At 40.3% G+C, this 26,779-nt stretch overlaps 1 protein-coding gene across 1 annotated transcript in view; it reads left to right on the top strand.

The window, feature by feature from the left end:
• Positions 1-2,408: 2,408 nt before the first annotated feature.
• The window catches only part of LOC121933592 (integrin alpha-X-like), a 26,961-nt gene continuing 2,590 nt past the window's right edge, over positions 2,409-26,779 (top strand). Inside the window, exons 1-25 of the mRNA XM_042473558.1 lie at positions 2,409-2,518; positions 6,681-6,795; positions 7,574-7,704; positions 8,462-8,607; positions 9,465-9,618; positions 11,074-11,224; positions 12,008-12,081; positions 12,895-13,024; positions 14,450-14,592; positions 15,634-15,777; positions 16,873-17,079; positions 17,203-17,333; positions 17,807-17,964; positions 19,147-19,307; positions 19,399-19,530; positions 20,126-20,199; positions 20,595-20,736; positions 20,848-20,961; positions 21,083-21,162; positions 21,633-21,716; positions 22,233-22,311; positions 22,543-22,650; positions 23,246-23,332; positions 23,999-24,112; positions 24,836-24,928. Of these exons, the coding sequence (XP_042329492.1) occupies positions 2,414-2,518; positions 6,681-6,795; positions 7,574-7,704; positions 8,462-8,607; positions 9,465-9,618; positions 11,074-11,224; positions 12,008-12,081; positions 12,895-13,024; positions 14,450-14,592; positions 15,634-15,777; positions 16,873-17,079; positions 17,203-17,333; positions 17,807-17,964; positions 19,147-19,307; positions 19,399-19,530; positions 20,126-20,199; positions 20,595-20,736; positions 20,848-20,961; positions 21,083-21,162; positions 21,633-21,716; positions 22,233-22,311; positions 22,543-22,650; positions 23,246-23,332; positions 23,999-24,112; positions 24,836-24,928 (3,057 nt within the window). The 5' untranslated portion in view covers positions 2,409-2,413. The remainder of the gene's footprint in view (positions 2,519-6,680; positions 6,796-7,573; positions 7,705-8,461; positions 8,608-9,464; positions 9,619-11,073; positions 11,225-12,007; positions 12,082-12,894; positions 13,025-14,449; positions 14,593-15,633; positions 15,778-16,872; positions 17,080-17,202; positions 17,334-17,806; positions 17,965-19,146; positions 19,308-19,398; positions 19,531-20,125; positions 20,200-20,594; positions 20,737-20,847; positions 20,962-21,082; positions 21,163-21,632; positions 21,717-22,232; positions 22,312-22,542; positions 22,651-23,245; positions 23,333-23,998; positions 24,113-24,835; positions 24,929-26,779) is intronic.

Raw genomic sequence — 26,779 nt, 5'->3', positions numbered from 1 at the left:
AGAATGTTTTTCTTTTGTCTGATAGCCATTTTCATTGGATGTCCCACAGTTCTAATGGCATAAGGAGAAAAACTTGCCGCTCTGATGATATACATTTGAACCAATGCAAGTTTTGCATCCACAATGAAGTACTAACCAGTTTATGGAAAAAATGACTTAAGCTCCCAGTGATAACTAAACATTTGCACATTTTTGTAAAGGAGATTTCCCTTTAGTTCTATTGCCCTTACAGATCCATGACCACCAGCCCTAAGAATAGCCGTAGGAGTGTCTGGTGATATCTCAACCTCCATGTTTCTTAGGTTTCTAATCATTTCCTTTCCAGATGCTACGTCTTCCTTTCTATTGCTAAGAAACTCAGTCTTTAATTCACAGTAGATCCACATCCCAAGGAAGTGATATGAAGAAAGAAGGTTGCAACTATTTTACAGTACAACCAAGCATAAATAAAATGCAACCCATGGCCTTGGCAGAGTACAGGAAGATAGCCATGCTGTTATTTCCTGAATTGCATGTTGGATGATGTTTTCAGCAACCTAAACCCACCTTGCCCCATTTTTGCAACTGCATCATAATGCTCTCTCATGCCCTCTTTTGAAACCTCCTAGTTTCCACTTAATATGATATAAACCTCATGGGGTACCACACTTCTGATTAAGGCCTTTATCACAACATTGACAGGCAGAAGTACAGCAGGTCAAGAGAGCTCTTCCATTGAACTGAGAAGCACAACACCTCTTGAATGTATGGTTGCATCTCCTAAAGTACTAAAATGGTAGTATCTTCACAGTTAGGAATAATCTGAGAAGTTTATTCCATAAACCCATGGTGAGCAAAGTTAAAAGGTTAGTGGGCTACATTGCCTCCCCATGAAACCCTGGGGGATGCAGCTCCCCACTAATAAATTTTAATGACTGTATAATGATTGGCTTCAACATACCTATATGGGCAATTTTCACAAAAAGCGTGGCCCTCTCTGGGCCATTTTAAGCTCATAAGAGGCCTTTTATGCAAAAGCAAACAACCCAAAAGTAAGAGTAGATTTCCTGTTAGAAAAAAAAAGCAATTTCTCTTCCTTTCCCATCTCCTGCCCCTGGACCAGTACTGTAAATGTTATGTTTAAGCCAATGTTTGGTGTACAAAGAAACACCCCCCCCCAAAAAAAAAACCTCTCTCAGCTCACACCAAAGTAGTCAGTTCAAGTGCATGCCCTGTGTCACTGTTTGGAGCAGCCAGACAGGCAAGACATCCCTCTTCTCTCCTCCATACACTTACACTGCCTCTTTCTGTTTCTCTTTCTTCCACCCCTCCATAGACTCACACCTTTTCTCCCCAATGAAAGAGGTGACTGCAGATGTTGTTACCAGAAGTAGAAACAGAGAGTATCATTGTGACTGTATGGAGGAGAGAAGGCAGAAAGGGCAAGATAACATTTACAAAGTTTCTTTTTGTCTTTAACTTTCATTCATGTTCCAGTCTATTGACTCTTTGTTGGTGGTTCCTCCACAGAGGACAGCTGTGTGCAGGGACATAGCCAAGGGGGGGGGTTCTTGGGGTCCAGACCCCCTCCCTTCTATTAGAAAAATAAATGGTGTTTGCTGCTGCACCGACGCACTCAAGCCCCATTATAATGGTGGTACTTAGTCTGGACCCCTCCTTCCTAAACTCCTAGCTCAGGGGTAGGCAACCTTTTTTGAGCCGGGGGCCTGGTTGCTGTCCCTCAGACAACTGGAGGGCCAAAGCCAAAAAATAAATAATTAAATAAGTTTTTTAAAAATTAAATATATAAATAAACCAGGACAAATGTAGGACAAAATTTTCAAATGGAAGACACTTTTTTTAAAAAAAAAAATGGAGGGCATGCGAAAAAATTTGCTGATTTTTAAAAAAATGTTAATATAAATGCATGTTTCTGAGGCTTCTATAGACAATTGCCCCCCAAAGGCCCCGGCGGCAATCGGCAGCAGGACCAGGCTGGGGCCGGTTCCAAGGCCTTGCCGGGCCGCATCCGGCCCGCGGGCCGCAGGTTGCCTACCCCTGTCCTAGCTACTTCCCTGCTGGGTGTACCTTCCTCCTATATGTCCCATTGCTCAAACTGAGTCAGAGTCAGAGTAACTGGAAGAAGGAACAGAAGAGAGAAAACTGGGTTGGAGAACAGAGCTTCCATTGACTTGGCAGATCAAATGGAAATTCCCACCCCTTAGCCTTCCCCTGATCATTGGAGGTGGATCTGGAGCATACAGCAGTTAAAGCTGTTTTTTTGTCAATGAGCTAGCTATGCCTTTTCCAAATGGTAGATTCCTTCATCTGGTACACTTCAGCTCCCAGGCTGTTCCACTGTTGTTAGTGTTACTTACTCTTCCTGAATGAAAAATCTGATGCTCTTTGTTTATCTTCCTGCAGTATTAACACCATGCCATGGATTCAGTTTGGATACAGAACATCCCATCACCTTCCAAGAAACAGCAAAGGGCTTTGGGCAGAGTGTTGTGCAGTTTGGAAGTGGAGCAAATGCTGGGTATGGAACTACTGTACACTCAACTCCAAATCTTTTGAGAACAGATTGTTTCTTGCTATCCTGTCCCTATATATTCCCAAAGTTGTTATATTCAGAAACCTACTACCATGAGCCTGAGGGATTCTGGATGGTGTAGCCCCAAAAGTAGGTTTTCCAAGCTCTGGGTATACAATAGGCCCTCCGTATCCACAGATTCTTTATCCCCGAATTCAACCATCCATGGCTTGAAAATATTTTAAAAATATACAAATTCCAAAAAAGAACATCTTGTTCATATGAGGAAAACAATTTTATTATGTCGTTGTATTTAATGGGACTCACACATCCATGGATTTTGGTATCTACAGGGGAGGGGAAGGTCCTGGAACCAAATCTTAGCAGATACCAAGGGCCCACTGTAATTTTCCTGCTGAATTTTCTTTATGTGTTACCATTCCTGCAGGGTGTTTGTTGGTGCCCCTCTCCAGAATGGCAATGTGAATAAAACAGGAAAACTGTATAAATGTCAGCCAACACCACGCAAATCAGGCAGATGCCAGGAAGTTGTTTTTCAGAGTAAGTGCTTGACTTAGATGGATCTGCTTTTCTATGGTGTTGCAACAGAGGGATGCAGTCCAGAGCTAGAACATGTGGATTACTTTTGAAGCATACAACACCACAGGCTGTATTCAGTTTTGTAACTGAACCACCATTGTGTAAGACCAAAAACTGCTACAGAGGGAAATGTCACTGAATCTGATATGAAACACAACATCCAAGAACCAGACTACATGATAGCTCAAACGTGTGATCACATTTCCTTGTTTCTGAAACTTTTAATAAAATACCAGTCTCACATCCGGCCCTTGATGCATGAGAGGTAAATTTGTTCCTCTGCACTCTTGTCCTGACAAAAATCCACTCAACCTCCACCTACTATTTATCCAGGAAGGAATAAACATTTGCTATAGCTGCAAAAAGAAGCCTCCCTCCCAGAGCAAATAACAATGTAGAAAGAAATGTGTACATAGGCAGGGCCATCCCTGTCATTAGGCTTACTCTGCAAGTACCCAAGGTGGCAGGTGTTGGGGGCCCAATGAAAGTGGTTCCTCTTGTGCCCCCAGACATTTCTCTCTCTTGGACAACAGAGTTCTGTGTGCCACATTGCTGATCCTGCACTCTCTAAGCTAGACTGTTGCCTTTTGGTTTTGCACAAAACCCTAACCCAGTGCTGAAGTGACTTAAGTGGACTAGGCAGGGTGCCATCTTGTCCTTGACCTTAGGCAGCAAAATGTGTTGGGCCAGTCCAGTAAATCAGGATAACAGCACTAGGGGAAAGAAAAGATTTTTTTCCTCCCCTGCCAACAGTCCATATCAACCTAATGCAGCACTATCCCTTGGATCAAACCTGTCTGTAAATTAGGGCTGAGAGTCTACACCACAGTCTACAATTCATAACTTTATAAATCCATAGCCACCTTGCAGAAATGCAACAAAACCTGTTAGCGAATTGCAAAGATGCACATTTAAGCATCAGCAAAAGTATTCTGAGGTGTGTCAGGTGCTTCCAACGAGCATCAGATACTCCTGATGAGCATCAGGCACTTATGATGTACACGTGACATTTCAGATGTATATTGGTCACTTGTGATTTGCATTAGACACTTGTGTTGCACATTGTCACTTGTAATGTGTATGGGACAATTGTGAGGTGCATTGGGCACATGCACATCTGATGAACACTAGGCACTCTTATTGTGCTCCTGTACTTCCTAGCCAATGTCTGAATGCCCATACATTGTAGTGACATGGTAGCCTGCAGGTGAATACAGAAGTTGACAAACTACTAAATACTGCTTCCTGCAAACTTTACATCTACCTGCAAAGATGTAAGTGCATTCTCCATTCTATCCTAGATCATTACTATTAGCCCTATGCTATGGAAATGAAATAATGCAGTAAAATATTATCTAGTTTGAACATAGACTAGAGTGTTTTTATTCATCTATTAAAAAGTCATAACTAAATTTACATTAATAAATGCTAATATGTTTCAGAGATTCTTGGTTAATGTAATAATGTCTACTGGTCTAATTTGTTAAGAAAAGGCAGTGACATGTTCTTTGACAAGAGCTGTCCCTGAGTCTGAAATGTAATCTCCCCTTCAATAAGGGTGGAAATATAATTTTATGGCATGCTATAAAGACTGGATAAATAGTGCATGTGAAAAATAATAACTTAAATTGTTTCCCATCAGTAATCTATCAGTCTTTATTTTTTTAATCCGAAGACTGCTTCAGGACAGATAGCTCCTGACTGGCACTACTAATATAGGGATTGTGCACTGTTTCATCCTTCCTTCCCTCCTTCCTTCTTTCCTTCCTCCTTTCTTTCTTTTAAAAAGAAGGTTGTAGGGAGCCATGAAAAAGCACAGGAGGGTTATGAGGGAAAGATGATATTCTCTGGACACTCCAAAATTGTATGAATGAGGTGGGATAATTGCATTATAGATAGAGATATGAGACACCCTGACATTGAGAATAAAGCAAGAAAAAAAGAATGTTGGTAGATTTTAACCTACAAAGCTTAAGTTGTAATAAATGACACCATCCATGTGTATTTTTCTTACTGCCAGGCCCTGATGATGCAGTGAACATGTCTCTCAGTTTGTCTCTATCAGCTCATGACTCTCAGTTGTTGGTAAGCACCAAGGCCGGTACGAGGCTTTAAAAACATGTCCACAGAGCCTGAAAACCCCACAAATTTTTTTTAAAAGACTACTTCTAATTTCTGAAAAGTACTGTACTACTTGTTGATACACTTGGTCCTTGGTATCCACAGGAGTTTGGTTCCAGGACTTCCCATGGACACCAACATCTGTGGATGCTGTAGTCTCATTATATATAGTGGGGTAGTGAAATAGTGTGGGTTATATAAAATGGCAAAATGATGGTCTGCTATATGCATATAATCAAGCCATGGATGGTGGAAACCATGGATGCAGAATTAATCGATATGGAGGACCAGCTGTATATGATTGAATCATAAAAGTACGGCTAAGGAAATCTGTCAGTTACTTTAGCCTTGCATTGTTGGCAAATGAGTATTGTTGCTTCCAATTTATGGCAGCCCTAAGAGCTGGTCTAAGGCCCTAACATGGAGTTTTCTTGGCAAGATTTGTTCAGAGGAGGTTTGCCATTGCCTTCCCCTGAGGCTGAGAGCATGTGATTTGCATGCATGGTCACACAGTGGGTTTCATGATTACCGCAAATGAAAATGGCAAATAAGCATACTGTATCAACATCAGTGGGGTTTGAAATTTCCCTTTCGTGGGTCATGTTCCTTACCCTTTGGCTCCTTTTCCATCATGCCTCCTTGTTTCTTCCATCTCACTCCTGGCCAGATACAAAAGATGACAAGGCTTCTGCACTTTTAACAGATGTCTACACATTTATTAAAGAAATTTCAGCAGGAGTCACGGCTTGCATGGCAGGGTATACCTGCTGAAATTTCCCAGAGTGTGGAAAGTAATATGTTCCTGCTGGTATGAATTTGAAAAGGAACCCACTGGTTTTACAAATTACAGTGTTGAAAAGGGAAATTGTTATATTTCTTGTTGTGCTGCTTAGTACTTTTCTGTTACTTTTTTTTTTTAAAGAATAAACTCCTAAGGATTGATAAGAAAATGACATAAAACTTGTACAATCCTTGTCTAAATGTCTCTAACAACAAAAACTGTGGAAAGTAATAGTAAACATTTTATCATATGAATAAAGTATCTTCATTCTTATTTTTTGCATCCCCTTCAGATGTAACTTCATTCTACTCTCATTCACCACAGTATTCACTAGTTGTGGGTAACTGGATTATTACATATTATTTCTGAGCCTTAACATTTCCTTATCACCTCAGATTCCACAATGCCACCTAATGTTATAATTTAACTGAGAAATGTGCAATAACATTGTTGAAAGGAAAGTATATTTTTGAAGAGGCAGAATACTTCTTAAAGATCCAAACTGAAATATTTGGGTCTTTCCCCTAAAAAAAGACAAGTGCACAAGATTTTAAGAGTCAGCTTGTTGTGTGAACTCTGTACTTATTTGAATCTTTTAAAATAATATATTAGTTGTTGATAACTTTGTGTCTGACCACTTCTAACCACTGCCCTTTGATTCCACAGGTCTGTGGGCCCACAGTACATCAGACCTGTGGGGAAAACATATACCTCAAAGGCTATTGCTTTCTCCTTGACCAGAATTTGATGGAGACAAAGCGTTTTCCTCAAAGTTTGCCAGGTAAAATCAAGATTCAGGGACATACAGAGAAAACTAAAGTCATAGATCTAAAGTCATATGTATTTTGTTGTTAACTGCTGCTGAGTTGATCTCAACCCATGGTGACCCTGTGGATGAGACACCTCCAAGACTCCCTTTTCTCCACTGCTCTGCTTAGGTCCTGTAAACCTATACCCATGATCTCTTTAATAGAGTCTATCCATCTAATATGTGACCTTCCTCACTTTCTACTTCCTTCCACCTTTCCTAGTAATATTGTTTTTTTCTGGTGAGTCCTCCTTTCTCATGATGTGCCCAAAGTGTGACAGCCTCAGTTTTATCATTTTGGCTTCCAGGGAGATTTTTGGTTTGATCGGTTCAAGGACCCATTTGCTTGTCTTTTTGGCCATCCACAGGATCCTCAGCACTTGTCTCCAGTAGCACATCTCAAATGCATTGATCTTCCTACTTTCTTAACTGTCAAGCTCTCTGTATAATCCTTGGGAATTTCAGTCCTATAAGTTTGGTGTTGCTTCTTCCAAATGCTTTACAGCACAATCCTAATCATATGTACATGGAAAGAAAGGCATCTTATTTCAATGAGGTGTAGGACCAATATAAATATTGGCCATAGCATCTCTCCTGCCCTCCCCCATAAATATGCACTGAAAAGCTAAGGGGAGGCCATTCATAGAGGTTATATATTAATGCTACAATAGATGTTAATTGATCTCATTTGTTATGTGCTCTCATTTTTTTCTCATTCCCCCCTCCTTTTCAATTTGTGTTTCATCCCTAGATTGTCCAAAACGGCTCACTGACATAGTATTTCTGATAGACGGTTCAGGAAGCATTAACGAGAGAGAGTTCTCACAGATGAAGACATTTGTATCTAAGGTCATGAAGCGTTTCCAAAATACCAACACCCAGGTAACATATGGATAGTTTTGAAGCCACACATGGGATCAAATGTTTTACCTGATCACTTTTCTGCTTTTTATGTGTCAACTGAAAGCTGGTTGATAACTTAATGGACTGGACAATCATAGCACATTAAAAATGGAAGACAAATTCCAAATAATGTATTCACAAAGCTTGGATTTTTTTTTACTGCCATGCTACAGGATTGTTAAAAATGACCAGACTACAGTTGCCAGTACCTACTAGCTAGTATGGCAGTAGTTGAAAATCATCCTATTCTCATTTAATGCTGTCCTCATAAGCAAAAATTATCCAAACAAAGAAAGAATTCTGAATGTTTCTGAAGACTGTTTAGGAAACTGCTCTCGACTTATACATGAGGTTGACTTATAGTTGAATATATATGTTAAATTAAATCTGGGCACAGCATTGACATCCTGAGAATATGAGAAAAGGATATTTCAATCACTAAGGCAGGTTACTAGCCCTTAGCTTCAAAATGTGTGGGGAAAACATGCTGGAATCTGAAAAGCCAAATGGAGATCTTATTAGGATTTTGAATGGTCAACTAAGTAGATTTTTAGTGCCTTCAATAACTTTTTCCTGCTTGCCATAATGGTGACTATCAGAACCTGAGGATAGTAATGTACATCATTGTTATTATTTATTATTAACGTTCATTTATATAGTGCTGCAAAACTGAGGGACCTTTGCCAAATTTGCAGTTTTTATCCAGGTGTGTCTTTCTTTCCCTCTCTTATTTTAGTTTGCCTTGTCCCAGTACGCACGCCGTTATCGGGAACATTTTGACTTCCTTGAGTTTCAGAGAATTGGAGATCCTGATGAATTGCTTAGACAAGTCCAGCAGCTGCGAGGGGCAACTCTCACAGCTACATATATCCAGAAAGTAGTGTAAGTAATCTTTTGTTCATTCCACTCAACGTGAGGTTGGTTGCTTCCACATTGTTTCATTAAACAAACAGAATCCTTAAGATGTAATTTTCAAATTTTACATTTCAGAATTGTCTTCACTGATCTTTGATCCTTGTTCCGCTGTAGCTTATGGTTACTTCTCCACTGTACTGTCATTGCATTCCCAAACTTAAAATGCAGTTTTTGCATCATCCTTCCAATACTGATAAGGGTTTTCAGGGCTCCTGCTGCATCCTTGAATAGCTTTCTGCCTGGAGCTTCTTTCTAAAAGCTACCAGAATGTGCAAATTGATTCTATTTGGTTAGACCCTTATAAACACCCTTGAAATCTAGAATCCCAAAATGTGAACAGAATTTCACTATCTATCTTTAAGTAAACCAATATACAGTGTCAATGCTACGGAATCCTTGGAATTGTAGTCTGTTGTGGCACCACCAGAGCTCTCTGACAGAGAAAGTTCAATATCTCACAAAACTATAACTCCCCAAATTCTGAAGCATTGAGCCATGGCAGTTAAAATGATGCCAAACTGGATTATTTCTGCAATGCAGATGCAGCTGTGTAGCAATCGTGAAAATGGAACAGTTACTAACTGTAGAACCCTGGCCAAGGTTTTTAAGAATGAGAGAACAGCATTGGGCCATTGTAGGCTGTTGATAGTCTTTTTGCTGCTTTCCCCATCATTTACTGCTCTCTGGCCAGCTGACTGAGGAGGCCTGTAGGCCACAAGGCCCTGGACATTATCTCCAAATATTCATTCATTCATTCATTCATTCATTCATTCAGAATATAAAAGGAAAGAGTTTGGTTTTCTGATTCCCTAAATTTTCTGCAGGCGTGAGCTCTTTGTCCCAGAAAAAGGATCCCGACATGATGCCTCTAAGGTTCTCATTGTGATAACTGATGGAGAGAAAACAGGGGATGCCTTGGAGTACAGCGATGTTATACCGCAGGCTGAGAAAGCTGGCATCATCCGCTTTGCCATTGGGGTGAGAAAGCTAGAAAAGAAATTTCGAAACCATGAACAGGACATATAAAATATCCAGAAAGGTTTATAAGATTCGAATGGGGTACCTAGCCTTTTTTGCAGGCTCATTTTGCAGGACTTTGATCTCCTTTGAAAAGCTCCATCAATTTATTGAAGCAAATCAAGCGGCTGTTAGAAGCACAAGAACAAGTGGGATGTTTTCTTGTGGCTGGTTGGTGACTCGAAGTTGGAACAGCGTCCAGCGGTGGGGAAAGTGCAACCTATGAGCTTCATGCAGTTCAGGAACCCCTTTTGTGCAGCCCTTGGTTCCTCCACCCCCATTTTCAAAAAAATAACATTACGCTGGTTTTTGACATTCAAATTTAAAACAGTGGTCAAAACCACTACATATATTCAACAGCCTCCCACCTTCCCCAATCTGCCAAATGAAAAATATCTGAAAATGAAGCCAAGAGCCTTATTGTATTACAAAAGTAAGACAAGAGGCAATGAATGCCCTCAAAGCACTTCCATTCTGTTCTTGAGGGAAACTGTCATAAAAGTATGCCTTTTGTCATTAGACAAAAGTGCTAGAATGTCATGGGGAGAGATAAAGAGAAAGCTGCTTCTCTTTCACTGCCTCTTAGTTTACTTTTGTAATGCAATAATGCTCCAAAAGTGATGTCACATCACTTCTAGATTACAGTAGGTGCAGTGGTACGAACAAGAGGCAGTGATAGGAAACATGGCCTCATCCTGGTGCACTTGCCTAATCCTGGTGTGGAGAATTCTTATCTCTCTTTTATAATCTCCAGCTTGTTGTCTTTCTTCAAAATCCATGGGATGCTGCCCAATAGAGTATATTTAAGGTGGAGAAGATGGACAGGAAGTAGGGAAAGATATAGGACACCAAAAAGAAACCATCGCAACCAGGGGAGGTGGTTGAGAGTGGTAAAACATTTTTTTGTTTTCAGTTCACATTAAAATACAAGACAAGGAAATAATAGGAATAATAGATCTTGTCTAAAAACTAGGTGCAAGCAACAGAAGAGTGTGACTGAAATGACAAAAATTATTATTGAAGAATAGCGTACAAGCCAGGAAAGCCTGCGGCATTTTGCTTTTGCCTGAGTCGTCTGGAAAGGGCAAGATTCCATGCCCTCTTCTCTTCTCCCCTCTGCTGAGTTATATGATTGAAAATTACTTTTGCATTTTGAACACAGTTTGCAGCAATGGAATAAGCTGAGGAGAAATGGGAAACATTGGAGGAGGAGAGATAAACTGGAACATTTTAAAAACAGCTGAAAAAGTGGGAACCAGGCATTGATTAGGACAATTTGAGGTTATGGGTGACTGTTAGTAACATGCCAGATTTGTAATCTGAACATGTTGGCAGCAGCACTATCTTGAATATATGAATGAATTTTTCATTCTCTACTTTATTCCCCCCCCCCCCTTTCTCTGTCACGCTTCAAAGGTGGGAGAAGTTTTCTCAAAAGGCAGAGCCAATCAGGAGCTTATCAGCATTGCCTCTTCACCACCATCTGACCATGTTTTCCCAGTGGACAACTTTGATGCGCTCAAGGACATCCAGAACAAACTCCAGGATAAAATTTTTGCCATTGAAGGTATCAAACAACCAGCTTGTCCTGTAAGACTAGAAATCATGTTAAGATCTTTGCCACTGAAAAGCAATTAGAAGAAAGGTTGCCTGGTCATGACTATCCCAAGGCCTGAGATTGCAGGCCCAAAAATCTGAAACAATGAACAAAAAGCAATGGGTAATCACTTGTGATGTCACAAGGAGAAGGCCCTGGTGATGTTACCAGTGTGATACTGCAAGGGACAGTTTCAGATGATGCCATTTAGTATGATACATGAAGCATTTCCACAGCATCTGCCATTAAAATAGCACTGTGGCCAGGGCCGCATAGACCAGAATACCTGAGAGCAGCCGAGAGTATTCTAGCCACAAAGCTGCTCTGATGTCACCCCATTCCCTGGGGCCCTCTGTTGCAACACCAGTTGACTATTTACACCAGAACTGGGAATTGGGCCCTGCATTGTCTGGACTCCCCAACCGAGAGGGTGGAGAGAGAATCTTTTATTTGACCCATGCAGACAGGGTTCAAGTCTAACAAAGGAGGAAAATACTCTTTTCAGGACAACACTCTTGCCCTGAGATTCTTCCATCTTACCATGAGGACTGGAGAAGAGAGCCCAGTCCCTGATACTAAGGGCCCGGCCTGAGTGGTGGCAACCCTAGTTAGAAATGTCACCCTCATGCCAGTCCATGATACACAGATTGACACGCTAGTCAAATTCTAAAAGTGTGAGTTCCCAGGGGCATGAAAACAGCTAAGATGCCGGAACTGTGCACCTCTGTCTTTCCTTCCATCTTTCTTCTATAGGTACACAATCAAAAACTGGCAGCTCCTTCCAGTTAGAGATGTCCCAGGAGGGATTCAGTGCCTTGTTGACCCCGGTGAGTCACTCCAGCCCCCAAGTTTCACCTTCTGTGAATTAATATATCAAAGCCCCCCAAAACCAAGGTAGATTTTGACAAGTTGAAGGCCAAATCTGATGCAGCAGATGCCCTTTCCAATTATACTCAAATGCCAGCTTGATTATGAAGTTTTTGGTCTCAGGCAAATCCCATCCAGAATGGACTCTTCATATATAAACATACCTGTCTAGAATTAGTGTTAGAATGGTTAGAAGGGAAATTAGCAAAATTAAGCTGTTCTTACTGATGGAGGCCTAACTTGGAGTCTTGAATACAGAAGAGAGATTGGCAGATGATGTTGTTTAGCCAAGCAACTGCCTGTAAGCCTAATTTGCCCAGAAAAGCCCAGTACAGTAGGGACTATCAAGTGAGCTTCTCAGAGAATGAATGTTTCTTAAAATGCTTTATTATTTTGAAAGGTTGGAGAGGGTGTGTAACTTAACTTTGGGGATTATTGGAGATGGCAGTGATGATGATGTTTTATTCATGTACATCCCGGCTTTTCTCTATGGGGGCTCAAGATGGCTTACAGAATATTGAAATCAAAACAGATTTGCAAAAAATATGCAAAAAAATCAGTTAAATATATACAAATTATTTCTAAAAAGCAATTAGACAATATATAGAATTAAAACCATGAAAAATTAAATAAATTAAAGACAAATTTTAAAAGGAGCACAACCATTAAAATCCATTGGGGAAAAATGTTAAAAGATTTCCCTTTTTGGTTAACATGGATTTTCTCCATCAGTTTGGGGTTCTCATCTCTTCTGTTTGTTGTGTTTTGTCTAGGATGGTCCAGCATTGGGGGCAGTAGGAGCCTATGACTGGTCTGGAGGAACCTTTCTATATGGGAGTCGTGGCGATTCAAGCTTTATCAATGTGTCAAGCCTCACTAAGGATATGAATGATGCCTATCTTGGTATGAGTTTTAAAAATGCATTGTTCTCTCCTATGCTCTAGAGATGCTTTTGAATGTCAGCAGCTATTCCTCCTCTTGATGGGAAGAGCTGAGTAAAGCCATTAGAGACTTTTCTTCTTTGAAAGAGGGAGTCTGAAGACTTCTGTTGTGGAATTTCTCATCATTTATAGACGTGTAGGATAAATGAGTGTTAACAGGAATATGTATACAAGTGCACCTGCTGTATCTTATTTGTTGCACCATGGGTCTTGTCTAGGGCAGGTCCTGCTTCAGGTGACATCTTGCTTGGAGAATGTTGAAGGAGGAAGCAAGATTTTTTAAAAGAAGTATTAGCTGTTGCAATGGGTTGGAACAGTGACAACATGGTTCCACATCAGGAAGCAAATGTCTTGGGATAACAGTGGTCTTGTTCTCCAAAAAACCAATTGCTGTTTTCCTACATTCTTCACCAGTTTGCCAGACCAAACGTGTTTTAGTTTCTGACTTTACATACAGATGTGATGAGCATGGAAAACTGTTACTAGAGGCGTGTAGGCAGTGTAGCCACAACAAGTGACATCCTAGGGCGGAGTGACACCACTCCCCAAACATTTGCCTTTTGGCAGAAATGGGCTATGGCATTTTCCCGTGTCCCTTTAAAACACTGAAGAGTGGGGTGAGGCTCAGTGGGAGGAGAAAGGAGAGGCCCCAGGTTTTTAAAACAAAATCAAATTCAAATTTTAAACTTATATATATATATATATATATATATATATATATATATATATATATTATTTTAAAATTGTCTTCAAAAAACATCACATCTTAACAAATGGTCACTTTAACAACATGAAACCATCTACACATAAATACATTTAGTTTGTGCATATTGTATTGTTATTTAAAGGTATAATTTTAATTTTTCTAGTTGTTTATGTCACAACTGTTTTTATTACATTCAGTTATATACAGGAATTGTGATTTGTGAGTAACATTACTACAAAAAAAAACATTAAGGATTCTGTATGGTGTGGTATGGGAATAGGTCAATACAGAGGTGGGAGGGTGAAACTAGGAGTCATGATGCCACTGACTAAAAGGCCAATTGCTTAATAACATCCATTGTTTCCCACCAATAACCAGTCTGTGAAAAGCCCAAAGAGATCATTTCTCAACTTTGTGGAACAACATGAACACCAGTGCCTCAAAAATTTAAGTGTTGTTGCATCATCTTGGCTTGACCTGGACCTTTGGTTATGTTTATGGCACACACCTTATGCATTATGCAAGCAAATTTATTTTCACCCCAGAAGCAGGTATATATTACTGCTGTTTGAGGAGTAAAGCTTGTAAAGCTATGAACAGATTACATCTGCATCATCAGGAGTAGCTTCCCTTTATTCTCTAAGCTGTCTGATTTGTTTGTTTCTTTTGTGTTCCTCCAAGGTTACTCAATGCAGATAGTTCAACTGAATGGACAAAATAGTTACGTGTTGGGAGCTCCTCGATATCAACATGCTGGCAGGGTTATCTGGTTCACCCAAAATAATGGGCAATGGGAGGCAAAATCAGAGCTGTCCACAGAAAAGGTAAAATATTGAGGTGTGAGCTGTGGGTTGTATTAGCATATACACAGGTGACTTTTCTTAGCTTGTACTAATGAAAGTTAGCTGTGTAGTCCACAAACCAGAAAAAAATTTGTCTTCCCCAATTTTGGCAAATAATTTAAAACTCTTTGGTTAACATTTTCACAGTCAAGAGAAAATGACTTCTGTTTTTACAGGCCCAACAAAATTCATTTTTAAAGTATCAGTAGAAATGGTAAAACAATTTGACCTGCATTTTGGCTGTCACACAGTCAAATGGGTGTATGTTTCAATTTAATTTAGTGTCATGGTTCTCAATTAAAGAGGTGACAAATATTTTCAAAATTTTCTTGTCCTGGATGAAAAAGAGTGACTTGGCAGGTCAAGATACCCATGGATGGGGAGAGTCAACTGCTCAGAGAAGTTTTGCATTCCCGGCCTTTTTTAATTTTAATTTTAATTTGGGGGGGGGATCACAATGGGATTTTTATAAAAGTGCTGATGTCTTTATGCAAAAACTGTTTTGTTTGAAACCATCATTTTCTGCAAAAAAAAAAAAAAAACATTGTTTGGGTGGGGTAAAATGATAGTTTAGTGCAGGGGGGACTTAGGATTTTTACCAAGAAATGTCAGATGCAAGAAGGAAAAGGAAGGAAGGAAGGAAAACTCTTGTAATCTCAGTGGTGTAGTTTTCATTCTTGCATAAGAGAATAAAATAAATGAAGATTTACAGCCCAACATAGGAGTCCTATGAGTTTTATAAAACTTGTAGCATCCTTCTAAACATTCAACTCCCAATATACTTTGGGGTTAGACATAACAGCTACACCTGTCTCTGGATATCTACTGTAGCTTAGCAGTTGCAGCATGTTGGCTTGCACGTTTTCAGGTGAACAGAAAACTACCTCTGTTTCAGTTCCAGATGCTACCCAGAGAGCTTAGGGATGCTAGTGGGAGTAAGGGAAGGGAATAGACAGGGAATGGGAATGGGTGGGCGTGAAGAAGGTCAAGCAAGGAACAGTTTTTAACAATAGAAGTTTTCAGCCCATCCAGATTGGCTCATACTTTGGGGCAGCGCTTTGCTCTGTGGACCTTGATAGAGATACCAACACGGACCTGATTCTTATTGGTGCTCCTCTGTACTATGACTCTGTGACCGGAGGGAGGGTCTACATCTGTGAGAGGAAGGTAGGTGAAGGAAAAGGCTGTCCTTCCTCTTTTTGTGGCCCAAGGCAACTACTTCAGGACAGCTGTTCCTAGGCCATGTTTTTATTGCTGCGGACATTAATAAGGAGCGAAGGAAAAGTGGTAGACATCCTTAATTTAAGAACAGTGTGGGCTCTTTTTGCAATGAAATAAAATTGTTCTGTGTTGCTGCACCCCTAGCTGTGGGCAATGTGGAGTGAGGGCAATGCCGCAACGTCACAATGTAAATTGTGAGTGCATCTTGTGTACAGTGCAGGAGCAGAGATGTAGCTGTTGAGCTACAGTTCCCCCCCCCAGTGCCATCCACCCATTTCCTGCACCCTGTCATCAGGGAAGACAAGAGTTGGGACATCAAAGCAGGGGGACAGGTGTCAACTCCAGGTGGCATTAAAGAGGGGAAAGAGGAACCCAAAGAAAACATGGGAGAAGGAATTCAAAATAGTCTTGCCAAATGGAAAAATGAATGGATGGCAAAATTAGAACGGCGAAGTGCTGGATTCTCTTAAGCCCAGCCAACAAATTCTGCCATACTTTGTTTCCTCTGAGGGCCCTTTCACACTGTACAATTGTAGTGCTATGATCCCATTTTAATGACCTGGCAACATCCCATGTTGTCTTAGGATTTGATGTTTCAGGAGAAGCATTTAGAAATCTCAGCTGGATAGCTCTAGTACAGCGGTTCTCAACCTGTGGGTTGCGACTCCCTTGGGAGTCTAATGACCCTTTCACAGGGGTCACCTAAGACCATCAGAAAACTCGTATTTCCAATGGTCTTAGGAACCAAGACATATTTGGGGGTCACCACAAACATGAGGAATTGTATTAAAGGGTCGCAGCACTAGGAAGGTTGAGAACCACTGCTTTAGTACTTCATAAAATACAAACCCCAGAATTTCAAAGGATGCAGTCATGGCAGATACAGTTAATTCATTGTATTATAACTGTGTAGTATGAAAGGGCCCTGGCATTCCAGAGAGAACCACAGAACAAACAGTACCCGGATTAAAGAAGGAGCACTTTCACTTGAACTCTCTTTGATTCATCTACTCATCTGTCCCCTTTCCTCATGTTTTTTAGGAGGACTCATTTTTCTGCAGCAAAGAATTGCATGGAGAAACCAAACACCCCTTTGGCCGCTTTGGGGCCAGTATAGTGGAAATAGGTGAAATAACTGGGGACCGATGGACGGACGTAGCAGTTGGAGCTCCAATGGAAGATGAGAATCAAGGAGCAGTGTACCTATTTCGAGGAAAGAGCAGATCCATAAACCAAGCGTATAGCCAGGTGCGCCTACAGCATCTGAATTTTCTTCACCCCACCACCAGATAAGCAGCTGTTATCCACAGCCCTGTTCATACTGGCTGATGGCACAACATACTCTTCTCATCTTCTTTCTTTTGTCCACAGCGTATCCAAGGCTCTAGACTGACTAATAGGCTTCATTACTTTGGCCAAGCAATTGATGGTGGATCAGACCTTACAGGAGATGGACTCCCAGATGTAGCAGTTGGAGCTGAAGGGCAAGTGCTGTTGTTGAGGTGAGGAGCCTGAGGTCTGGTGTTGGCCACCTATTAAAAGAAAGCTACTTGTGCATACATTTCCTCTTGCTCCAAACAGTCATGCATTTCAGTGAATATGGCAACATGGAATGATCAAAGTAAAATGACACTTCTGAATGGATCTCTAACACGGTATAGCAGAAGGGAAGCAGCTCAGTTTTCCATTTTCTCTGTAATTTAAGTGCAGGGAAGTTTAATTTCTTTGCAACAGATACATTTTTCTGTCCGTGTGTATATCCCAAAGAATGTAGGAAATGCATAAGCTGCATATATGACCATTAAAAGATCAGTGTTGAGTAAATCTCTTGTAAAATATAATTCATGCTAGTATGGTGCAGGTAGAACTTCCATGCTCACCTCAGTGGATAGAATTTCTCAGAGTGGATATAAAATGATGCCATGTCTCCCTCCCTCCCCCAACTATAATAATCATCCTTCTCTGTCTGCAATAGGTCTCGGCCTGTGCTCCAAGTAGCTTCCAGGATCACTTTTACTCCATCTACAATCCCCATTTCTGCCTTTGAGTGCCAGGACCAGGAAGTGCTGAACAAGGAGATCAGCAAGGCAATGGTTTGCCTCAACATCCAGTCGGACTCTCGGTTTAAATTTGGTAGGCCCACAGATCACAGAGAGTGGATCAACACAAGCCTTGTGTGCTTGCATGCCATGCACACAGAATACTGAGGGCATCTCCCCTTCTGCTCAAGAGCAAGATGACAACAGGGACAACAGTGTGCCTCATTGTTTAATAACACATACTGGCAAGAGAGCAAGCATGAGGCAGTGGTTTGGGTGTTGGACTAGGATGCTGAAGACCAGAGTTCAAATCCCTGCTTGGCCATAGAAATCCACTGGCTAACCCTGGGCAAGTCACACTCTCTCACCCTGAGAGGAAGGCCATAGAAACCCCCCTGAACACATCTTGCCAAGAAAAACCCATGATTGGTTCTCCTTTGGTTCACCATAAGCAGAAATTATTAGTAGGCACACAGCACAACCAACCATATCCTTGTGACTCCCAAAACGATGTTCCAAGGATTGTTTGCATCTTTCAAGGACTTATTAGGGGCTTCTTAGTGGTGAGAACAGTAATGGGAGACAGTTTCCCAATCAAATAACTTGTTCACCACAACAAATCTTTCCAAGGAAACATGCAGTTCAAGGAGAATGCTGAGGACATTCTAGTGAAGATGTCTCTGGGTTTTATGAGACAACAGTGGGATGACAAAGACCTCTGCAGCACCACATGCATGTTGATTTTTCACTCTAGGATATGCCCTCACGTTTCCTTCAGTGTTTGCTAAAGGATAGATTGACACAGAATTACCTCTAGCAGGAAGAACACTTGAAAGACACTGCTCTGTTCTGATGGGCAGGGAACCGTCCAATTAAAAAGATTGTATGTACAGCGCTGTGTAAATTTACAGCGCTTTATAAATAAAGGTTAATAATAATAATAATAATAATATGAATCCCTCATTAGATCCAGTAAGACAGAAGAACCCCCAAGAGAGGTAAATAGAAGTGAAGCAACCCACAGAAAAAGCCTAGGCAATATTGTGTACTTCCTAAGTGCAGCATCCTGTTTGCTACAAGCATTTCATACTGAAATCTTCAAATGTTAAAGCTGTGACCAACATAAATTTCCTGAGATTTTGCGATAGAGATTTCTGGTGGTGAAGTTGCCCACCACATCACAACTTTCCTTCCTCAAAAACCTGTTCTGTGGTGGGTTAGAGGAGGAATCCACAAAAACGTGATTATAATTCCCCCCCTCTCTCTCTTGCCTCAGGCAACAGCATTTCAAGCACCATTCGGTACACTTTGTCTTTGGATTATGGTCGGACTATGATTCGGGCTATTTTTAATGGTGGTTCAGGTACCTCCACCATCACTGAAGAGATGCAAGTCGGCTTGACAAAGAACTGCAAGGAGTATCGCATAAAGTTGCCGGTGAGTTCAGAACTCTTGTGAGAATGTATATGAGACAGTTGTTGCCACAGTTCCTCTCTCATTGTTATTTCCTGCACCTCCATGAGAAAAGACCTGCATAGAAGACAGCCTCACTCCTATAAGCCTCCGGTTGAATTATACCCTGACAGGAGATCCCATTCGTGGTTCTGACAACCTGCGAGCCATCCTTGGTGAAGATGAGCCTCATCAGTTTACAGCATCAGTAAGTCCATGACTCTTGCACTTCCAAGCTGATCTCTCTGAATATCATTATGTGATCCAGGTCTTAATTTATGGAGAAATGGTCTCTTGACCAATTCTCTTTCTTAACTTCCCCTATTCTTGAACCTCTAACATTAACTTCCCCTGTTCTAGAACCTCTAACACTCAGACATTGTTCTGCTCAGACCATTTGTAAGGGCTTTTATGAGGAAAGGCATATGGATGTACATTCTCATTACTACTTATCAGTCGCTGGTTAATAGTTATTAAACAGAACTGTCTTTCATTTTGGGATAGTGGGGGATATTCTGCCCAAAAGACTTGGCTTCAGAATTTCCATAGCCCTTAAACTGAATGAGTCACATTAGGCTAATTATTCTCTTTCATCATAACCTAACTGATAAGAGAGATGTAAGGATAAAATAATAAAGGAAGTATCCTGGAGATGCAAGATACAGATGTGATGAGTAAATAAATTTAGTATCAAAATTTACAGAGAGAAACATAAACAGCAAGAGAATCTTTTACTCTAATGCAATGTTATTAGTCTCACCCACTCCCAAAGGCTGACATGTTCTTGGCAATCTTCCTCACAGCTGCCGTTTGAAAAGAATTGTGGCAGAGATGGTGTCTGTAAAGATGCATTAAAAACTTCCTTCAATTTCTCTGGGTAAGATGTGATTTTTCATCTTGATATCCTCATACTATACTGTAATGAAATTTACACAGGTTTGCTCAGTTTCAGATGGCAATAGCAGTGAACCTCCAATGTTCATTGCTTTAGAAAATTTAGAAAATCCTTTAGAAAATTGCAGGTGGAATCTCTAAGCCATTATCAAGATGGCATAGCTGGAAACTGGGGATGTAGGCCACAACTTGCATTCACATCTTTGCTAATTGCCCCTCTTCAAGGCTGACTTTGAACTGGGGTTTAACTCAGCCTTTTGATTGCTGAGCTCATTCCTAAAATAGATGAAGGCATAGTAAAGAAGGTGAACATACAAAAAGTGTCTTCCCTTTCAAATATAGAGGTTATTGAGCAGGTTCTCTTTCCCTTTTCTTTAGCTTGGACACATTGGTGGTAGGCCTGACACCTGAGGTCAATGCCACAGTCTTCATCCGAAATGATGGAGAAGATTCCTATAGCACCACTCTAACCTTCTTATACCCTTCTGCATTGTCCTATCGCAGGTTCACACTATTGCAGGTATGAGAGATAGAGGGAAACTATGAGCCAAAGGAGGACGGGATAGGGCTGGCTTATGAAGGTGCTACTTGCACATTAGTTGCTTTCAAAATTTGGTCTCTCTCTGCTCAGTCCAACAGAAAGTTTGTGGTCATTAAATGTGCCTCTGTCCCAGCTGCAGAAGAGGACCCTGTCAGGAACACAACCTGTGACATCAATCACCCCATCTTCCGAAGTGGGGCTCAGGTAAACTGAGTGGTGGTTTTCAGAATTTAAAAATTGAACAAATTTGTACTGTGAATTCTCTGATTTCACTTTATCATCTGTCTGCCCACTCTCATATGTATTGTATTTCATTCTGTTTCAGGTTATCTTCATTGCCACATTTTCAGTATCCCAGGATGCAGCTCTGGGGAATGAGGTACAAATCAATGCTACAGCTGGCAGGTAAAATTAATTGTCTCTTCATCTGGCAGTGTTCCTACTTGACAAAATTAAAACACACTGAGATCAGCAGTCATGAAGTGACAAACACTTTCAAACTGGTTTGCAGTAAAATCCTATACGAGTTTTCTCGGGATGTAATTCTTCACTAATTTTCTGCTGCAAGAAAGTCTTCAAAAACCATGCAGCTCATGAAGCCTATTCACCATTTGGGACTTATTCTGCACAAAATTCACATATGGTTATTTTGCACAAAAAACATCAGTGCAGAAAATACTGTTTCTGTGCAAGATAACTATATGTGAACTTTTGCTGCATAATACATCTCCATCTATAGCATTTTCTTTTCAGGAAACAGCATTTTCTGTACCTTAGGGCAAAGAGATGTCAGTGTACTTAGTGCATGATGGGACATTTCTGTGTGTGAAATGTGTTCTGATGTCCCCCCTCCACCTGTCTCCTTTTCCCCCCAGTGAAAACAATGGCCCGATCACCCAGGACATGGTTCACCAAGAAAAGTTGACTGTCAAATATGCTGTATATATCTTTGTAAACACGTAAGTGACCACAAGTATTCCAGGGCCAAAGCATTTCCCCTGTTTGGTCCTCTCTCTACTTGTTATTGACTATGGAAGGGTTTATTTACACAGCCAAAGTTGTTCCCTTAGTCCTTGCCTTGGATAGTTTTTGGGAGGTGATTATCCTGTATGAAGAAGAAATTCTAGCCACACTCCCTTACTGGTTATTCTGAATCTGTGTTTCATGGTAGAGCAGTAAATTTTGTGTATACACACAAAAAAATGGCAAAAAGACACCCAGAATTATTAACTGAGTTGTAGCTCTTCAGCCTCTGATGCATCTTGTAAGCCTATAAACAATGTGAGGATGGAGAAGGTTCAAGACAGTACCAAGTGTTTCATACAACTTGCCCTGCGTTTCTAACCTAGCCTGCTTACTCAAATGTAGTGAAGGATCTCATTGTATTGTAACTGCTGAAGTAGTAGCCTAAGTGATTTTTGGAATGCGTTAAGCTCAATATGACTGGTTGATTACCCTCACTTCTTTTCTTCCAGTTTGGATGAGTCAACAAAGTATGTCAATTTTTCTGCTGGACAGGAAGATCGAAGTCAGATTGTGGAACATCTGTACGAGGTGCGAAATATGTGGACAGCAAGGGATTGGGAATATGGAATAGGCAAGGAGTGTGTGGGTCAAACCTCTGAGCTAAATTGGATGAAGACAGACCTTCTGGTGTGGCAGTGTAACGCTTGTCACAAAATGGGAAAATATTTCTTGATTAGAGTGATGTGGTCTATGAATCTTGGACTCCTATTCATTTATCCTGATGGTCCTTCTAGCCTAGTGTTTCTTCTTCTTCTTTAGGTGAAGAATACATACCAACAAAAGGTTCCTGTTTCAGTGCTGTTTCAATTTCCTGTGGAACTGAATGGGATATGGGTTTGGAATGCATCCCTAGACATTGCTGCTGAGGTATATTTCCCTGAGACCACAAAGATGTGTTCATGTTTATTTACCTTAGGGAATTAGAATAAGTAGTTGTGTCAGAATTGTATATGGGGAAGTTCTTCATTATTTCTCATAATACTAAAATTCATACAATGAAAAATATTGTCTGGAGTTTCAAGACAGATAAAAGGAAATGCTTCTTCACATAACTGCATACTTGCAATAAATTTTCCATGGTTCAGGGTGAGATATTCTTTCTATCTTATGCAGGCTATGAACACTCCCCAACCCAGTTTGCACTCTGGCCATAAACATGAAAGATGCCAAAAGATGCCTTTAGTGCTCTTTGGCCCCTTTTATCCCTTTCTTATTACAGTTAAACAGTCTTAACTTACCTGTGTTAAGTGATGTTCTGCGTGTGGCCTAAATGTAAAAGCAGCATCCCTGCTTAGCTAAGCAGAGCCTGGTGGTGGGAAGATAGGAATTTCAGCACTGAAGCTCCCATAACCCAGTCCTCAAACCTAGGAATAAACTCTTTTTCTCATGAATACTGTCTTGCTGTGGAATAAGGCCACCCATAACAACTTACAAATGTGATGTTCTTATTTCATTCCCCCAGTTGTTCCACCTGGCTCATTGTGTCCCAGAAAAAGAGACTCCAGGATCCAAGGATTTTGTGAAACAACTAAAGGAACGTCCCATTCTGGTGAGTATAATCCACATTAACATCAGCAGCCTTATTTTTAAGCAGATAGCTTGGGTTTGTTGTTGTTAACTGCCTATAATTTAGCTTTGACTCATGGCAACCCTGTGAATGAGACATTTCCAAGACCTCCCATTGTGCTTAGATCCTGCAGGCTCAGTCCTGTGCCCCCCCCCCCCCCCCCCCAATTGAGTCTACCTATCTGCCATGCAGTCTTCCTCTCTTTCTGCTTCCCTCTACCTTTCCTAGCATCATAGTCTTTTCCAATGAGTCATGCCTTCTCATTTTGTGATCTAAGTACAACCTCTTTGCTTCCATGGAGAGTCCAGGTTTGATCTGTTCTATGACCCATTTGTTCATCTTTTTGGTTGTCCACAGTATTCTCAGCACTCTTCTCCAGCTTCACATCTCAAATGACTTGTTTTTCTTCCTATCTGCTTTCTTCACCATCCAGCTCTCACATCTGTACATAATGATGAAGAATACAACAACTTGGATAATTCTGACTTCAGTGTTCAGCTGCATATTGTTACATTTTAGGATTTTGTCTAGTTCTTTCATAGCTTGAGTAGCACTGGGTAAATGGTTGCCTCTAGATCAGGAGGTATCCATAATGGATGATAGCTTTACTATCACCTGACCCCAGGATATCCTTTTACCTCCTTCCAGGACTGCACTGTGGCCACCTGTAAAACAGTCCGCTGTGACATCCCATCCCTGAAACCCAAGCAAACACTGGAGTTCAGAATCAAGGGGGACACTGGCTTCAAGTGGCTCTCTGAGGTATGGAGGCAACTGCTGGGGGTTACTTAGATTAGGAGATGGGAGGGACATGAAGCTTTTCTTCACATGATGTTCACATGAGCCTAGCCTGCCCTAGAATCACATGTATCTCAAGGCATGTCTGCACTAGGAACCCTGGGAGTTGTACATCTATTAAGAAAACTGTAACATAGAATTATCAGTGCCTATACCAAATTATCATTCCCAGGATTCTTTGGGAGGATATTATGATAGTTAGACTGATAGACAACTAACACATTGCCAGTGTGGATATGCCCACAGTTGAATTTATCTCTATAATAACAAAGGATTTTTGCATAAATACTGATGACCCTCCATGGATTCTTTCTTAGGAGTTTATCACATTAATGTCGGCATTAAAGAGAGATTAAAGCACATTTAAAGCATAATACAAATAAAATGAAAATGGCGAGTAATTGCGCAAATGTTTATCACACACAATTGCGCAAATAAAGTGATATCGGAAATGCAATGTTGCTGAAATCTTGAAAGTAAAAAGCAGCGCATTAATGCTTCTTTGTGACCACTTTAATGGCGAGTTTTGTGCGATATCGTGTGAAATCGTTTCACATAATTATGCAATTTTTCTGGCATATTCACCAGATAAACTCCTGAACTCCTTCGTGTGATGTACTCCTTAGTGTGAACATTGGGGTCACCAACTTTCTCCTCTCTGAAAGAGCTAATGTTTTTTTCCCCCAGACGCAACAGAAGAAAGTGACCTTGATGAGCTCAGCACAGATTTCCTATGATGAGAAAAAATATTTCCAAAAAGAGGGCTTTGTACAGAGCCAGGTAATGAATAATCAAAAAAAATAAAGCATCACTCACTGGCTGAAACTGGAAGCTTAGATTCTTGGCTTCTCTTGAAGGGCTGAATTAGGAGGAGCCTTTTGTAGATAAAGGTTTGCATTCTACTGAATTAGCATTCCTCCATCATGATTTTTCAAAAATTGCATAGAGTGAATTCCCAAGTGAGAATTACAGTGTACAGTGCACTTTTGGTGTCCACTGGAGTTCAGTTCTGGGACCCCTCCATGAATACCAAAATCCATGGATGTTCAAGTCCCATTAAATACAATGGCATAGGAAAATGCTGTCCCTTGTGTAAAACGGCAAAATCAAGCTTTGCTTTTTGGAATTTATATATATTTTTGAATATTTTCAAGCCATAAATGGATGAATATGTGGATGAAGAATCCATGGATAAGTAGGGCTTACTGTATTGCAATGATATAAAAATATCTTCTTGTGGCAGAAGCCATACAATATACAAACATCCAGAGCCAGATGATACATTTACATGTGACAGAATGTTTTCCTTTAGCAAAACGTAGTGACAAATATCAATTTGGTGTCTCAAAAAATGACCATAATTAAAAACAAACCCAAAGAATCTTGTTTTGAACCTCCCCAAATTAGGAATACCACGTACATCTTGAAGGAAATCAACTGCTGCCTTGTCATTTATTTGCTAGAAGACCAAACAGGAATCTTACCATGTGACATTACCCTAAATCTGTAACAAAAATAATTCTGTGCCTTCATAAAGATCACTCTTTATGCCATTTTATGGACAGACATACAGTAAGCCAGAGCATATTACTCTCATTGTGCAGTGGCCCTTGCAAACAAATTTCCCACAGGTTGATGTACTGTCTGCTGGTTTTCTTATCATTGCCATACTACACAAGTAGGAGATATTTGTTCAGGTGGAGGCTGAGGTTGAAATACATAATTCAGATCAATTGCAGCCCTTTGATGGCATGGCTCAGATGTGGTCCATGCTGTACTATTAACTGTATCTCAGAATGAATATATGTTTCCAAAACCTATGGAAGTAAACTTCAATTTGGGTTGTTCTAGATTTATAAAATTCCATGTTTCATCCAAATCCCAGAGTCAAAAATCACAAGGTGGAATGATAGTGCGATAAAATCTGATAAATCAAATTGAAATAAACCTAACACACTTTGTAGCGTGAGACATTTCCTAACTCCAGTAAACTCCAGTGCCTCATGGAAGTTTTATTTTACCTGACTGGAGTCACCCTACTGACAATTATAGCATGTCTCTTTTACTGCACTTATCGCTAAAACTTTACTTGGCCAGGACACAAAATAGTGCAATTGCAAAAAAGCAATTGATGTGTTGGAACAATTTTTTTTGTCCCAGTCATTTTTTGTGTTTTTTATTTAATGGTGCACAAGATGAAGCTGAAATCAGGACAAATTACTGTATTTACAACAATTCAAGTGACAGTGTTATACAATGCAGACCTTGTAAGTGTAGTTCTGTGTGTATTTTGCAACAAAATGCAAGTCTGAGACTTAAACCATTTTCAAAACTGAGTTGAAGACCATGCTGTTCAGAGAAGCGTTCCCAGCATTGCGTGACTATTATTTGTTATTTGACGTTTTATTTTGTTGCCTGTTTTACTTTATTGAACCCTTTCCTGTATTGTTTTGTATTATTTATGTGTATTATGCTATTATTTCCTAGATTGTATGCCATGGGCAGGTTTACTTTATCCATTTTATTGTTTGTGTGCTATGTAAATCTACAGCGCTGTATAAATAAAGAAAATAATAATAATAATAATAATAATAATAATAATAATAATAATAATAATAATAATAATAATAA

The sequence above is a fragment of the Sceloporus undulatus genome, chromosome 6 (genome assembly GCF_019175285.1).
Source record: "Sceloporus undulatus isolate JIND9_A2432 ecotype Alabama chromosome 6, SceUnd_v1.1, whole genome shotgun sequence".
NCBI lineage: Eukaryota > Metazoa > Chordata > Lepidosauria > Squamata > Phrynosomatidae > Sceloporus > Sceloporus undulatus.
The sequence above is the reverse complement of the archived record's forward strand: the minus strand, read 5'-3'. Positions and strand labels throughout refer to the sequence as shown.